General features: G+C 33.9%; 1 protein-coding gene across 1 annotated transcript in view; it reads right to left on the bottom strand.

The window, feature by feature from the left end:
- Window positions 1-4,939: 4,939 nt before the first annotated feature.
- Window positions 4,940-18,226, bottom strand: part of EIF3E (eukaryotic translation initiation factor 3 subunit E) — a gene marked incomplete at its 3' end in the record, with an annotated part of 37,517 nt that continues 24,230 nt past the window's right edge. The window contains exons 9-13 of the mRNA XM_084229627.1: window positions 18,033-18,134; window positions 16,505-16,614; window positions 6,664-6,766; window positions 6,234-6,368; window positions 4,940-4,978 (exon numbers count right to left, since the gene is read on the bottom strand). Coding sequence (XP_084085753.1) covers window positions 4,940-4,978; window positions 6,234-6,368; window positions 6,664-6,766; window positions 16,505-16,614; window positions 18,033-18,134 — 489 coding nt within the window. The remainder of the gene's footprint in view (window positions 4,979-6,233; window positions 6,369-6,663; window positions 6,767-16,504; window positions 16,615-18,032; window positions 18,135-18,226) is intronic.

Here is an 18,226-nt window from a genome sequence, read left to right as displayed (position 1 = left end):
GGAAAGGAATCATCTTTTCCTTGCTATGCATTGACTTCTGGAGAATAAATAAAATATGAACTGGAAATAGATGGAGAATGCATGGAGAGTGGAAGTTGGAGGAAGAGAAAATTCATTCTCAGGCAGAGGGGACATCAGTGCAAACCATCAAGTATAGAAAGATGTTGCTCTGTTTAAGGCAATTTTTTTTTAAAATGTGTATTGATACCAATTAGTGAATTACCAAAAAAAAAAAAAAAATTATGGGACATAGTCACCATTATGTAGAATAAAATGTAGAGATCACATATGCTTCCTAAAGCATCCAACCTTAGATATATTTATTATACGGTACTGCGTCATTATGTAAAATGTTTTTCCTTCTCTGCAGCAGTCAAAATAGATTGGAGCTACTACTTTAAGGGACTGACAAGCCAGTGGGCTTGAGGTTGGTTGATTCAACAGATACCAGATAATGAATGCCACTGAAGGATTCAGTTTTAAAAACAATGAAACAAAGGCCATGGAAAGATTTTTTCATCAGGGGAGAAAAATGACCTGATTTAAATTTGAAAAGATTGATTCTATAGTATAGAAACAGGTGGGAAAGGGGGGGTTATCAACAGAATAGGATAATTTGGGAGCTACTGTATTCATTAAGCTTGGGCAGGAAGGTGACAAAACATACTAAATAACAAGACAAAAATAAGTTTTTTTTTTTTATAGAGGCATGTTTTTATTTATTTATTTTTATTTGTTTGTTTGTTTGTTTTTTTGTTTATACATGCACTGGGTACAGTCAGAAGTGCGGGAGGGTGAGAGAATTCACCAGAGCCAGAGCGGGGAGCAGAGCAGGCAGAAGGACCGAAGTACACTGCTGAGGGGAGCAGCGGGCGGCAGGAGAGGTCTGCGCGCCATGTGGGACCCTCCTCCTGTGGCCGGGAAGCAGCCGGGGATCGAACCGGCGCCACGGAGGCCGCGGGCAGCTTCGCAACCCAGCGCTCAACCGCTGCGCCACCTGGGAGGCCCGACAAAAATAAGTTTTAAGGATATAAATGGACATTGAAAATATGACAAGTTATCAAAGATGAAAAAAATTTTGACATTAGATATTCAGTGCCTGCTGAAGAGCAAATTGACACAGCTAAGATGATTAATGCACTGGAAAATACAGCTAAAATTACCCAAAATGCAGTGCAGCACACGGAGAGAAAAAATGAAAGGAAGGGAGATTTTTACTAGAGAAAACTCAAAAACAAAAGCTTGAGGAATTAGGGAGAAAAAATATCCAGATAATTTCCCAGAACTAATTCAAGATAAAAACCATGTTCATAATTGAAGGCCCAGCTGGTTTAAGTAACATAAAATTCACACATAAAGAATACCTTTAGACTATAACAGAATGGTGGTTATTAAAGGGAAGGGATGTGGAAAAGGGTAGAGAGGGATGACTGGTTGGTTATGGATAGTGACCTCACACTTGGGAGTGGGCATGAGAAAATATACCTAGAACTTGTAGTGTTGTAAATTGACGTCATCTTAAATAAAATTAACATTTAAACACATTATAGTGAAACTGCAGAATGCTAAAGACGTAAATGCACCTAAAGAAACAAATTTAATTACAAATGGAATGAGAAAAAATGTCTCATTTTTGAATTATATCCAGAATACTGACAAAAACAATAATCCAGGGAAAAGATAACAGTAAAACCTTCCTTCATGTTGTTGTGGGTTAGAAATATTAATGAAGATGTTTAAATTTTTAGGGTGCTATAAATAGAAATAAAATGTTTTGTTGCTCATAAGGCAAGAAATAAGGAAAAAAAAGAGTGGAATAAATAGAAAGCTCATAAAATAGTATAAATAATTCCACATAGTCTATAAACATAATGAATGAAATAAATGTTAACTCTTCAGGTAACAGATAAATCAGTCAGACTGGTTCCAAAAACTCCATATAAGTCAGCTGAAAATACAGTATTCATCAATATTTGAATGAAATATGGTATACCCAGATAATGGAATACTACATACCAGTGAAAAAGAAACCACAGCTAAATACATGAATCAGCATAAATCTTTGTTGAGAAAAGCAAGCTTATAGAATACCAAATATGTATACTTTTAACTGTACCTAAACCTATAAGCATTTTTGTTAGATAGGTGTAGATATATGTATAGGTATATGTATATACGGAAATTTTTCTAAATAAAAGCAAAGGAATTATTAACACTAAGTCACAGTTGTGTAGTAGTGGTTCTCAGGGGTAAGGAGGAAAATACAATTAGTAAGGGGTCCACTAGTTCTTCAAAGTTACTAGGACCATTATATTTCTTGAGTAGTGTATAGGAGGTATTGGGTAAGCAATTATTGGTTTTAATTTTCTTTAAACTAGGCAGGTAACACAATATTTATATAAACACATTTTATATTTCATCATATTGAAAGCATAAACATATGAATTTGTGAATTATTCTTTCCTAGAAGACTACAAGAAATTATTTAATGAACTCTTGGTCTTTGACTTATTACTAAGTGTCTGCAAAAGCTGCTGACACATAAAGATGTTCTTATTACTTAATGGAGAAAAATAAAGAAGACCGAAAAATGAGAACCAGTACTTATTTTGTAACCAACATCTTACTGGGGTGGCTTACCTGTTACCAAGGATTAAGGCTAAACTCAGAACCAAGTAATTTGTTTTTATGCAAACTTCAAAAATGCATTTTAACAATAAACATGTTGGTAATGTATTAAAACATTACCAATGTATTTTCCTGATTGATAATTAGAATCCATGGACATTGTACTTCAAGTTCAAAGGGTAGCAATGTGAAAAGCAAAAATAGAAAAATGAACATTTTCATAATGGTTATCCTTGTAGGAGCAGACCAGAATGTTTCATATATTCCACTAAGTCTTCTTATTTTTTTGTGGGGCTGCTAGTAGCCAATTACACTAGAACAAAACACTTTGTTCTCATTTGACAATAAGGTGCTCAATGACCTGGATAGTCTTGTGGATCAAGATCTTATTCACAATGTACTACATATAATTCCTTCTTTGCAAATTTAGTCTGGAGGATTAGGCAAGAATGATGTCCAGAGGGGCAGTGTGATATAACTGAAAAAGGCTGTTTTCAATTTCTTGCATGAATGTTTTCTAGGCATAACCCTGAGTAACTGAGAATGTCTCCTCATCAATAAACTTTAGCCACAAAATTTCAGTTTCCAGTTGTGTCACTCAATTGTGAGCTTTCTTTCTCTTTAGGATTAAATATGAAAATGCCTGACACATAGTAGATGCTGAATATTAGCTTCCTATCTTTCTTCCCTAGAGTTTTTACTGATCCACATTAACTATTATTCTTGCTTTTAACTGTTGGCTATGTAATTACATAGAAATCTTTATTTGCTATTAACATGGCTTGGTTAAGATACAGTCTTTAAAAGGGGGCAGGTTAACAATGCCTTTGAGTCCTTACCTTTTGTCTTGAGGTAACCAATGAAGAGGAAAACAAGCATTGTAACATCCTTCCCATCTCTACAAGTCTGAGTAATGTATGCAACTGCATATAGACTTTTAATTTTATAGCTCTGTTATAAATCTGTACTTCTGATTAATGGAATTAGCTCCTACACTAAGAAGGGTCCATTTCCATCTAGTTATTGATATGCCACTTTCTCTATGAGCTTTGACCATTTAGTAGTACAAATGATCCTTTATAGTGTTTTCACAATACTTGTTATAGATGAATGACAAATTAGCATTTGGCTTACCCTGACCAGTGAACCTCCCACAAGCTTTAGCACCACTACCTCAAGTAAGGGGTCTGGAACCATAGCATATGGGGCAAATTATTCTCTAAATTTAACTGAATGTTGAAGATGGCTTAGTCAGATGTCAAATTAAAAAAACAAACAAAAACCTAAGTATCTTTTATTTTTGTGTCACTCCTTAAAAGCAGAAACAGCAATTTCTGTTATCTGAGTTTAGTTTAGTGACCAAGGTAAAAATCATACTACTTTCATGTAAAGAAAACTCAAAGACTTACATATATCTTAATTATATCGGGTGTCCAGTAAAAGTGTTTATATGTATATAATATCCAAAGAGGCTTTGTAAAATTCAACTTCTACTTCTATTTTGTCTCTACAGTCTTCCAGTGAGTAAGAGTCACTTTAAGTAAGGCATCAAAAAACAGCAGCTTTATTTATCATAGCCCCACATGGGAACCAACTAAACTATCCTTCAATAGATAAATGGCTAAACAGTGTGGTATATTAATATTGTAGAAAATGACTTAGCAATACAGAGAAATGAAATACTGGTATGGATGACAACTTGGATGGATCTCAAGGACAATATGAGTGAAAAAACAAGCTAATCTCAAAAGGTAAATACGTGTAAAAGGTATAATTCCATTCTTGTAACATTTTCATAATGACAAAATTAAGAGTTGGATAACAGATTAGTAGTTACCAGGGTTTAGTTAGCTGGTGTGGTGTGGGTAAGTGTGACTACAAGGGGATAGCACAAAGAAGTTATCACAGTGAAGTGAATCCTATTACCTTGATAGCAGTGATGGTCGAACAAATCTACACAAGTGACAACAGACCTCTTCACACACACTGCACAATGTCAACATATTGGTTTTGATAGTATACTATAGCTGTATAAGATGAAAATATTGGGGCAAAGTAGGCTTAGGACATCTCTGTACTATTTCTGCAACTTCCTGTGTGAGTCTACAGTTATTCCAAAATAAAAAGTTAAATACCACACACATGTACACACAAGGAAATGCACAAGATAAAATGAAACAGCCAATTTTATTCAAATTCTCCCCCAAATTCATATTCAATATGTTAATTGTTTCTAAAATGAAGGTCACCCTTCATAGAATGGTTTTATTACTTCATCTTTTATAGTTTTTCATCTTTTCTTTACAGTTCTTCAGTAGAAGCCAGAGTCTTGAGTTGCCCAGTTAGGAGCCTAAAATATACAAAGAATCAGAGTGAAAAGAAAGCAGAAAGCACTTTCTGAGAAAGTATTGACTCAATACAGAAAAAAAGTGTTAATAGCATTTCCTTTTAGCATGATTCCTGCTAAAACATTCTTTATGATTTTAACAATCTCTGCAATTGCTAAATGTCAGATGTCCCACTTAGAATAAAACAAGCACATCAAAGTATCTGATAATTCTTGAACAGTTATACAGTAGAACAATGATATTACCAATACAGTAACAATAATCAACACCAATTTATCCTGAAGCATACTGGGGGAAAAAACATTACATAAGATGCATTTTCTAGGCTCAGTTATTCCAGATTGGTTGAAGGACTATTTCTTCCTTCTTTTAATATTATTATTTTTTTTAAGATTTATTTATTTATCTATACAAGCACTGGGTACAGTCAGAAGCACAGGAGGGTGAGAGAATTCACCAGAGCCAGAGGGGAGAGCAGAGCAGGCAGACTGATAAAGTACACTGCTGAGGGGAGCAGCGGGAGGCAGGAGAGGTCTGCGTGCCATGTGGGACCCTCGCCGGTGGCTGGGGATCGAACCGGCGCTGCAGAGGCTGCGGGCAGCCTTGCAGCCCAGCGCTCAACCACCGCGCCACCAGGGGAGGCCCTCTTTCTTTTAATATTAAAGGACTGTTCTAAGGATACAAACCTGTTGCTAAAAGTTCAACAAATGAGATCCTTGAATGTTTAACAATTGCATCCTAAAAACTTTCTGCATTCTAGTTAACATAATCATGAAGAGCATTAAAGGTTGACTGAGATTCCAAAATTATAAGGCTACTCACCTTCCTTTAATATCTACTATGTAAAATTTCTACCAAAAAGAGTATAAATATTTTAATAGCTAAATATGAAATGAAATCTGTATAAGATCAATTCTAATACACAAAGACAAATATTTTTATAGAAATATTTCTTTAGATTTAAAAAGCATACTGAAAGAGGGCTACACACGTTATCATGTGCCAGTATCAAAATGATGTATTGAAAACCCCGAGAAAATGAGTTAATGAAGTCATACAGAAAAGTAAAAGTTATAAGGTAGCAACACTTAATTTTTTCTAAATTTAGTAAATTTCTTAAACATAATGTTCATACCCCTAATAAACAGAAATACAATATCACATACAACTGATTTTAGCATTTTCAAATGAAGTCCATTTAGCAATTATTGCATTATTGTTGAAGACCAGAAAGAATAGGAAACATGTGACCCTTACCTCAGACCTACTATTTTGATTAAGTTTCTTCTCAATATTCATGGCCAACATTTGGCTTCTAAATGAAAGACTTTTGGTCTTTTCAATTACTTGCTGATAGGGAGAAACTGCATTGTTACCCATAACCACATGACCCTGTAATGAGAGAGAGAGAAATTGATCCTGTAATGATAGTGACTAAATTTCCCACTAGGTACTGAGCATGTCATCACAACACTACACTACCGTTACATTGTTTTTATGCGGTATGCAGAAACGGCAATATTCATCCAGTAACAACAGGATGCTAATGCTGCCTTCAAAGAACTATTATACATTAAAACAAGTTCTTAACAGAACTAAACAAAATATCCTAATTAAAAATTTTAAAAAGGTATAAAATAACCTGCAACTGTTTCTTAGTATGTAATGTAACTAAGACGGCACTCACCAATTTAGAATCAATCTTGGCATCCAGTCTTGCATTTCTAATTAAATTTACAATCCACCTTTCAGCTTCTTCTGGAGTCATGTTCAGCTTATCTGCCAACATGCTAATGAAAAAAAGTAAAACAATATTAACTGACTCTAAAAAACTTGCTTTTATGTACATAGGCTTTGACCAACACTCTGCATAGACTTTCAGGTATGTCCAAGTCACTGTCTTTTAAATACTATGACTCTTAGTATCTGCATGGTTCATATATGTGTGCTCTTACCTCCTCTGGACAGCACATACTCCATTTCACCAACTACACTAAGATCCTTAAAAGGAGGGCATCATATTCTGCATTTACAGAAATTCAGCTTCTAGATCAACACCTAACTCTTAGGTAGTACTCAGTAATGATCTAACAGAGAAAAAGGTTTTATCACCTATAATAAATTAAACTCACACACACACACACACACACACACACACACACACACACACACACACACACTCTCCTGCATTTTATTTTTCCAATTTATGATCAAGTTGAAAAAGAAGTAGTTTTTGCAGAGCTTAATATTATCAGGACTTAAAAGTCCACTTTAGTTGTAGGTAAGTTAGTCAGCTGATGGCAGAGCATCTATGTATGTATAGTATTTAAGAAGATATAAACATATAAACATATATTTAAGATATAAACATATAAACATATTTAAGAAGATATAAACATATAAACATATACACTAACATTAACTGTTCCCTTTTCACTTGTCTTTGCTATAGATACTACCTTCTAAAGCAAACACTGGTTTAATGAAAAGAATTAGAATTTCAGTAATAAAATCATTCCTGAGAATATTATAAATTAAAATTCCTGAGCTGACAAGCATTTCCAATATTAAAACATAAATACTCAAGTCACTGGAAATCACAGGTGATATAATTCCAGAGCTTTCAACCAAAATGCAACTTATTAGTAAAAATGGTTTTATGGGGATAATTTCTGTGCTATCCCTATTTTATATGTGTATATTGACAAAGAGTTAACAGCATTTCATTCAAATGTAAAATTTAAGCTAGACTAGCAATAAAATTGCAAACTAAAATACAAACTGAATCTATGAGGACATAATTATTTCAAGTTTATCCTTAAAACAGGCTTGGAGTTAAAAATATGATGACGACGACGACAAAGAATGAGTCAACTCAACCACAAAACTACCTGGCTTTATATGTCAAAATTTGTTCTTTGTGTTTTTGGCTGAAAGTAAACATTCCCAGCAAACATAAAGAATAATTAATTCATGATTATTAACCCAACTTCATGGACAGATCTTATTTTATTCTCTTCATCACTGTTCCCCAAACCTCAATTCACACCAGCATTGCTTAGGGAACTGTGTCTTTTCCTTAAACAGGCAATATTCCCCCATAGGAAAAAGTTTAAGAAGTTATATAACATACAAAAGGGCTTTAATTAATAGTTCTAGTTTGGAGGTTAGGGGACAGTTTATCTAACAAAACAACATTTAATCTCAGAATTTAAGATAAAAGAAAATTTCCTTTTTAATAAGAAATCCACTTAGAATTTTCTATCCTTCCTCTTTGTTTACATCCATATTCTAAGTTTCATCTTCCTGTATAACGGGAAATCTGGCAACATGCATCAGGATCCATAAATGTCTACTTGCTCTAAACCTTAATCCGTTTGGGGATTTACTGTTTTAAGTAGTGCTTGCTCACCTTTACTTAGTAAATTGAGTAAAAAAACAAACAAACTTGAAATAAAGACCAAGAAGTATTAGTAAATTACTTATTGGCATCCCAGGTTATCTAGGCCACCATTGTGAACGCAAATTAAAGATGGTGGCACTGGTCCAGTTTCTTTCAAGTAACAGGAAAATATACACAAGAAAATAAATTAAATGAATAATAGGAAGAAATCCTCGGTCTACAATTCTCTTACATTCTAGTGATTTTATTTGATTTAAAAAATAAAAAGTTTTCTATCAAAGCATAAAAAAACAAAAAGTTGGCTTACACTACCCTACACCATTACTGCATTAGTTCAAATAATTCAGTTTGTCAATAAACTAAGAGACAAAATTGCTGAGAAAAAAATGTTTCAGCCTGTATTTTAAACATAAAATTAATTTTTAGTTGATTTTAAACTAGACATGTCAATACTTTTTGTAAGTCCCTATAAAAATATTTAGATTAGCAGATTTCCTCCTCAGTTGAATGAGTTAAACATATTTAATTGTGTATCTAGACCAGACCGATATACTTCAAGGTGGTCCCACTTAAGAACATAGATATATAAATCTAAATCTAGAAAACCAATTAGGGTTTCACCAACTCTAGGGTGCTTTTCTATCAGGTTTTCAATGACTATGAATCCTTCCACAGTCCCCTTTCCCGTTCCTCCCATGTCTTAACAAATAAGGATTTGGGGTCTAGCATTTCACATGCTTATTATTTACCCACTAAATAATCTGGTTTTCCCAATTTTATTTTGATAAGCATAATTTATTTCAAATACTACTGACTTAGGAATTAGGGTATGGGAATCTCTGGCCTGCTTTTCACTGAAGACTGGACAACTATTTAACATAGTCTCCAGTCTTTTATAAGGAGTGTGCTATAACTAAACGTAGGGTAAGGAAAAACGTCAGGTTTTTCTGCCCTCCCGCCATCAGGACAGATGATGGATCCTTTCGGTCCTGCATGCATGCCTGATGGTGGGCACCTGGAGTAGGGTGTGGGCATAGGTAGATGGGATTCACCTGGGCTAAGACTGGGCTTTTAAGGGCTGCGTCACGGGAACGCCAGTAGAAGCCAAGAAGCCGAGAACGAACAGAAGCCGAGAGAGAAGTAGAGAACACTGGAGAGCCCAGATAGAGTGAAGACTTGCTGGGGGTTGGGAGGCCTGCCAGCCTCCCGGCCCCCCAGCAGCCATGCCTGCTGTGTATCTGGTAAATCCCAATAAAAGACCTGCAAAAACCACTGAGGACTCTGACTCCTCCTTTACCCGGTCTGCTGGATCCTAGAAAACCCGCACGGTGTCTATTCCTGCCCACACACTAAAGAACAAATGTAAACTGTGTTTTTAACTAAGATTAGGAAGAAATAGGGTAAAATTGAGACATATTTTGTGATAAATAAAAATTCTCACTGAATTGAAAAATTCAGTGAGATCCTGGTAGTCAAAAGAAGAAAATATTACTTCATATCTAACAAATAAAATGCTGTGTATGATATCAGCTTTTGAAACTATTTTTTCTCCATTTAGAAATGTACCTATTATTTCTATCATCAGGGCATATAATTATAGATTGCTATGTGGTAATAAGAACGTTAATGTTAAAATCTAAAATATTACTTCACAAAATAAAGTAGAATGACTTCATAACTTAAAGAAATACAAGAGTAGTTGCCAAATATCTTCTTCTGTAAAAAGCCAAAACTAACCCCCAAATAGAGAAATTATGCTAACGTATGCTCCAACATGTTTATCATACACATTCAAAATATTACTTCATGCTTTGTTTTTATCTACAATTGAAAACTGATGCAAGAATTATTCTTGAGCAGCCTTTAAATTTCAGGCACACACCATATCTGATATACTACTCAGCTATACTAAATTAAATCCCACCACAGTAATCTCTTTTGACAGATGTTGCATACTTCATGGTAAGCAGATTCAAAACTTATCCTACAAATCTATAGGGTTGTATATAAACTGATAAAAACATTCTTAATATGCATTTTTATAAAGATATGACTATCATATGTGCTTATAAGTCATTTAGTTAAGAAACCTATCAAGAGAATGTCCCAAATCAGAAATGTAAAGAGTTGTTTAATAAACAACCATGGGTTTTATAATACATTTCTATTTTGCATTTGAAATGTCTCCAATAGGGAAAAGAAAGGAGGCCAGGGAAAAATCCTTCCCCCACCGTCAAAATATCAAATATTAAATACCTTTAGACTAATTAAAGGCAGAGATAAGCCAGTATAAGTGAACGAAACTGAACATTTGTTATAATTGGTTTATAATAAAAGATTCTCCATTGGGGCTTAAAGATACTCCATTTAGAGTTACTGGGGTTCACTGAAACTTCAATTTCACACTGAATTTTCCTTCAAAACACCCATTATAAATCATATTTATTTATTTATTATGTCTCTTTCTCTGGATTTTTAGTTTTATGGGGTTGGGGGGGGGGTGTATTCCTTAATTTCTACCCAGTAACTGGCCAGAAGAGGCACTCATTTACATTTGTAATGCTTTCTAGAATAGCTGCACTAACAACACGGCTATTAATTATACCACAATCATGACAAATAGCATATTCACTTAAGAAGAAAAAAAAGTTTTTGCACATTCTTGAAATGGAAAATATAGAACTGGAGAATAGACGAGTGGTTGCCAGGAATTAAAGAGAACTGGGAATGGTTATAAAAGAACAACATGAGCGATCCTTGTGGTGACAGAAATGTTTCGTATCTGACTATCAGTATTCTACTTACGGTATTTTACTACGGTTTGCAAGATGTTACTATTGGTAGAAAATGTAAAGCACACAAAGGATCAGTATTCTGTTAAAACTGCATGGGAATCAAAAATCATCTCAAAATAAAAAAGGTAATTAAAAAAGGTTTTCCATCAGAACAACTTTAAAGGAGTTTTAAAAAATAACGATGCTGAGATATTCCCCAAGACACTGTTTTAGTTATTTAGGGTTAGGATTGGTTATCCATTATTATTTTTTTAAAAAGCTTTCCGTCATAAACATTATTAAAATGGCCATCCTACCAAAAGCAATATACAGATTCAATGCTATTCCAATCAAAATTTCAATGTCATTCTTCAAAGAAATAGAACAATTACTGATGAAATTCATATGGAATCACCAAAAACCCTGAATAGCCAAAGCTCTCCCGAAAAAAAAAACAAAGATGGCAATGGAGGCATCACACTCCCAGACTTCAAACTATACTACAAAGCCATAATCATCAAAACTGCATGGTATTGGAACAAGAACAGACACACAGACCAATGGAATCAAATAGAAAATCCAGAAATAAACTCACAGATTTATGGTCAACTAATCTTTGGCAAAGGAGCAAAGAATATGCATTGGAGCAAAGAAAGTTTGTTCAATAAATGGTGCTGGGAAAACTGGGTCGCTACATGCAAAAGAATGAAGCTTGACCACTACCTCACACCATACACAAAAATCAACTCAAAATGGATTAAAGAACTAGACATAAGACCTGAAACCATAAAATACATAGAAGGAAATATAGGCGAAACACTATGGGATATACACATCAAAGACATCTTTACAGACACATCACCCAAAGCAGTGATAGTGAAGGCAAAGATAAACAGCTGGGACTACATCAAATTAAAGAGCTTCTGCACAGCAAAAGAGACAATAACAAAAACAAAGAGAAACCCCACTGACTGGGAGAACATTTTTGTACACAACACTAAAGGACTGATCACAAAAATCTGCAAAGAGCTGATGAGACTCAACAACGACAAAGAAAATATTCCTGTCAAAAAATGGGCAGAAGAGCTAAAAAGAAACCTCTCTGAAGAGGAAATGCAAATGGCCAACAGGCATATGAAAAAATGTTCAACATCACTTGTAATCAGGGAAATGCAAATCAAAACTACCATGAGATACCATCTTACACCAGTGAGAATGGCACATATTAAAAAAACTAGCAACAACAAATGTTGGCGAGGATGTGGACAAAAAGGAACTCTCGTGCACTGTTAGTGGGAGTGCAAACTGGTCCAACCACTATGGAGAGCTGTGTGGAGATTTCTGGACCTACTAAACAAAGAGCTTCCATATGATCCAGCAATTCCACTCCTAGGTATTTACCCAAAGGACACAGAAACATCAATTCCAAAGAGCACCTGCACCCCTATGTTTATAGCAGCACCGTTTACAATAGCTAAGCTTTGGAAACAACTCAAATGCCCAAAAATAGATGACTGGATCAAGAAGATATGGTACATATACACCATGGAATATTACTCAGCATTCAAAAGAAGGTAAACACATGCAATTTGAAGCAACATGGATGGAGCTGGAAGGGATCATGCTCAGCGAAATAACCCAGAAAGAAAAATACCGGATGGTCTCACTCATAGCAGGAATCTAGAAAACTTAAATAAGGGACCAGGAAAATGAATAACTATAAGAAAGTGAAAATAAGTATCAACAAACAACTATGAACCAGAGACACTCTATGGGGGGTGGGGGGTGGGGGGTGGGGAGGGGAGGGATTGGTGTCAAAATAAGGGGGTTGCAATTGTATGGGGAATATAAAAATAAAATTTATTAAAAAAAAAAGAAAAAGCTTTCCGTTACTTCTACTGCACAGTTAGAATTACGAATCACTAATTTACAGCAATAACCCAAGAAGCACACTGTAAAAGAATCACCTGGGAAAGTTGTAAGCCCAGATGCTCAACTTTTGATCCCTGATTCAGAAGGTCTGGAAAGGTTAAAGACTATTTTCAAGATTTTCTTTTGTTGTTTTTATGTTCTCCAGGTATCTCTCTATATAGATAGGTTTAAAAATCTCTAGATTAGAGGACAATGATTTTTTTCCTACGTACTGTTTAAAGACAAACACTAGTTCTGGTGGTCATTCTCATAGATTCTAAGTCCTTGGAGTCTGTATTAAGATGTTGGCTCTATTTATAAAAGCCCAACTTGAGTACTTACTATTTTCAGCCATACTTCTAACCCATTAAAGCAGTTTTAAAAATATGAAGCTTAATACTCCATCACTGAACTTACAGCTTGTGAGCTCACTGTGAGTATTCTTTCACCTGACACTGCACTTTCTTGCTCAGCTCTATAATTTCTCAATTCATTATAAACTAAAGATACAGAATCACTGATTTTTCACACCATTATTTTAGCAGGCTCTATTACACATCTAAGAAAATGACAACTTGATGCAGTTGTTCTCAATCCCAGATATTTTAGGGAATAACCACCTCAAAGTACAGCATATTAGCCCTATTACACATCTTAGCATACACACTTGGAAAATTTGATCCAGAAAGTTTGGGAGCGCTTCTGGGGATCTCTATTTTTACTACGAACCAAAACTCTAGAGATCATGAGACAGAATTGAACACTGAAAAAATAAGGTTTCCATCTTTATCCTCTAGTTCAACTAACAGACTAAATTAGTCCAAGACTAATTTCTAAATTGTTCACAATGAAAATGAATTTTTAATAAGTCACAATATTCATTAAGAGACCTGTTAGCTCAGACTCTGTCATGAAATAATACCTAAGCAGCTTAACATCTCCAAACCGTAAGTTTTCCAGCTACCAAAAAAAAAAAAAAAAAAAAGAGTACTGAATTAAGTGTTTTATAAAACTGTTTCCATAAGTCACAGGGTCCTGTCATAGAGATGCCTTAGTAGTCAGGATGGAAGCTGAACAGACATAGACACTGAACAGCGTGAGGGGGCTCTGATTTGATCTATACATATACACATAGCATTTGATTTTCTTAAAGATAGCATATATACATTTATAAATATCCATATATAGTATATACTGCATATATGTATAATATTCAATTTGAAAACAATGTACATGTATGCACACACAAGATTTTAAATCCATGGTTCTAGAACTTGAAACCAGACCGCCTTTAAAGAGCTCAAAAAATCACATATGGCTATTGGTTACCACACTGAATAATGTATACATAAAATGTATACAGAAAATTCTACTGTAAAGTACTATTGTCAGTGATACAATAACTGTGATGTTGGATTTCTTCCAGCTCTGAAATCCTTCCCTAATATTTGAAGAAAATGCATTAATCTATGCATTCAAATCATCTAAGCAAAACATTCTTTACAGAGCGAAAAGTTTAAACTCAAGTAAAAAGGAAATACTATCAGTGGGAGAGAGAAAAGATTCCTGAACTTTAGAAAGCCATTGGAATTTGCCTAAAAATGCTTTGCCTAGATTGTCAAAAACTACAAAAAAAACCCCACTACACTGATAGAAATGTTTCAAAAATTCTTTGGTAGTGACAATGTCAAATGAAAGTTTATAGAAGCAGTCCTACTATATTACTTTCTTTGAACTGCACATTTCTTGCATGCAGACACACAGATCTACATGACACACATTTGATTTATCTAGTTTACTATGAACAATAATAAACTGAATCCTAAGAAGCAAAATGATGAATACAGGTTCTCAGAGTTAATAAAGAGAAAGTGCTAGACCTGGAAAAAACCTTACTCATGGTACCTCAGAAGCAAATACCCAAGTGAAAAAGCATTATTATGGACAAAAATACAAATTCATCAGTATAAAGACAAAAAAAGTTTATTCATCTTAGAAATTTTTACTGAACTGTACTCAACTCAGTATTTGAAATTTTTGAGTACCTGAAAATAAGTGTGCACACACAACATACAAGATTTAATAACTATGGCTGCAAAACTTGAAACCAAAATGCTCAGAGTCACATATGGCAATTATTGGCTATGATTCTGAAGAAAATTTGGTACCTACAAAATTAGTATCTTCAGTACTACAAAGTCAATATAGTAGATGCTAAAGACATAAAAAGGAGTTTGCTTTCAAATGGTTCATAACCAGGATAATTAAGTTTTGGACAAAGAAAATAAACACCTGAATGACCAGATTCTAACAAGAAATGGAGAAAATTCCATAATCAGCATAATTACAAACCTTAAATTAGAAATAAAACAATGCAAAAATTGTTATCTATTGTCTACCAGAGTCCCACATAAGATACACTTTTCTCTTTATTTCACAACCAATGACTTGTTAGGAATATCCATGTATTTTTAATAAGAATCAAACTTTTAAAATTTAAGTCTGCTAGCTATAGTGAAGTACTAAATTGAAGTCAAGGCTTTATTCCCATAGGAAAAGCCCCATGGTCATAATATACTTTTAACTCAGAATAACCACTTCAATGACAATCCACTAAAATTAGGCAAGCAAGTATGGATGCCTTAACAAAAACAAATGGCACTGAAGAAAAACTAGTCTACACACAATTCCTAAGAGGGAAACATTAAAGTAGTAAGTTTTTAAACATTTATGGAGCATTTACTGTTTGACTTCATCTGTGGCCAAAGGGCACTAGCTATTTTTCAAATTCTAATATGTAAAATTAGTTTCTAATAGGTTATGAAGTTTCACAATTTTTTCCCAATAATTTTCTCACACAACAGAGAAAATTTCAACTGAAATTCACCATAATTTTTCCATGTTTCAACATTTTAGGATGTCATAGGCATTTAGTATAAGAGAATTCAAATATATAATTAAATAAAATAAACTCAATTAAATGAAATGATTACCAAATGTGGTCTTTCAACAGAATTTCCGATTTACTAAGGACTAACTCCTTATTTGAACTTCTGCTGAAAATCATTCTAGAACTAGTTACTCTTCTTTTCTCTCTATACTAAGATTTAACAGAACTCTTTAAAAAGGTAACTAACTGATAACCATATACTGACACAAAGCTACCATTTTCAAGCAAACATGCTGTACCACACATGGAAACTATTTCTCTAAGAAGCTATACCTGTAAAGAAGACATGTCTAAGTCTGTAGCATTCATAATTCAAACAAAAACAGGATTTTTAATAAATCAATATAAGATTATTTATTGTCTTCTAAAGCAAAGGGAAATAAAGCAAAAATGTAATGAACTAGAATTCTATTGAACATAACTTTATAATAAATGGAAATTTCCAAAAATTTAAAAGTAGAAAATAAGTATCAAACCAGGATGTTCTTACTTAATGCTGATACACTGGTGGATGCGACAAAATGTCTCAAATATGAAGAGACGGGCATTTTCAATGAAATCCTCAAGACAAGCCACTAAGAAGAAGTCATTTACAAGCACCTATGTGTATAAAATATAAAAAATAATAATTAATGGCACTGACAAGCAATTTTAAAAATTTAACTAATTTTCTGCTTTATTAATTCACTACAATTCCCTCCTCTAGTATCACTAGTTTTACACCACAGCCCTTTCTATAACAGTGTTCAAGTCTCTAACAATTAAAAGAAGCAAATGAATGCCAAAAAAACCCCAACTTTGTGACAACTAGCTTTGTCCTGTCCATTATTCACGTAAGTGCTCTGTAGATAACATCTCTTTTCCATCTACTTAGAAACCATAAATGGACTAAATATATACATATTTTTGTGAAAGTAGATTTGGAAATCTACAAGGGAAAAAAATCTAGGAGTTAGCTCCTATTCCACAGATAGTATCATAACTAGAAGAGAATACACTATTTTAACTTTAGCAAAACCAACTACCCATCAATACTTAAGAATAACCGACATAAACATATATTTAATAGTGTCACACATTGTACACAAATTATCACGCTGGATAATTTTGTATTTTGTCCAATGTTCATGAATCACTTCTGAAGGTATATTTGCATGGTAATTTTCTTTTCTTAAAGGACTAAGATTTTTTTTTTAATTATTTATGCATACAAGAGCTGGGATGCAGGCCAGAGACGTCGGGGGTGAGAGGATTCATCAGAGGCAGAGTGGGGAGCAGAACTGTCGGATCTACTGAAATACACTGCTGAGGTGAGCAGTGGGCAAGACAGAAGAGATCTGCTATGCCATGTGGGTCACCTCTCTCACTGGGGATGGAACTCATGCTGCAGTGGTTGTGAATAGCTTCATAGTGCTGTGTCTTAACCCCTTGTGCCACCAGGGAGGCCCCAGGAATAAATCTTAGTTCTTCAAACACTTTGCTCATTTTTGTACTAACATTTGAGTTAAAAAAATGAAATCCACAACTACTAACATCAATTTGGCACATGCATCTAACAGTTAAGGTCTTACTTTAATTTCTTAAAACTTGCAAATTAACTTAATTCACAGTTTGGGATTGCTTGGTTTGTAGCAACTATTTAAATATAATCAAGTGAAAAATTCTAGCGATAGGCTGCTCACTTAAGAAGTAAACTGAGAATCATCATGTTGCAGTTATAACATGCAATTCTGTAAAACTAACTCCTCACATGAAACATTTCATATGCTTATTAACTCAGGATAAGACATGGCATTATGAGTATATGAATTTACAATATCCCAGTTTTAACAAAAGGGATACAAAAGGCAAAAACATTAAAAATCTATTTACCACAGCACATTTTATATAACTGCCATTTCAAGTTTCATAAACATTTCTGATATAATTACTTTCATCAAAAATACTGCAAAGTTAACTCTTACAATATTGCAAAATTTTGGACTATTACTAATTTACAGATAAAATTTTATACTTACTGATTCACATTCCCTCAGCTTTTTCTGAGCCCCATCAAAATCAAAGTTAACATATAAGCATTCAACAAACTCTGTAATTGGATCTTTGTATGTGTAGGATTCCTGTAAAATTAATTTAAAGGTTAAGTTGGATCTGATTCCACACTGTATAATAGGTTGCTCCTAGAATATTCAATTTTTTTTTCTCTTAAGTT

This window comes from Talpa europaea (assembly GCF_964194135.1).
Source record: "Talpa europaea genome assembly, chromosome: 3".
NCBI lineage: Eukaryota > Metazoa > Chordata > Mammalia > Eulipotyphla > Talpidae > Talpa > Talpa europaea.
Note: the sequence above shows the minus strand (reverse complement) of the source record. Positions and strands in the feature narration are given on the sequence as shown.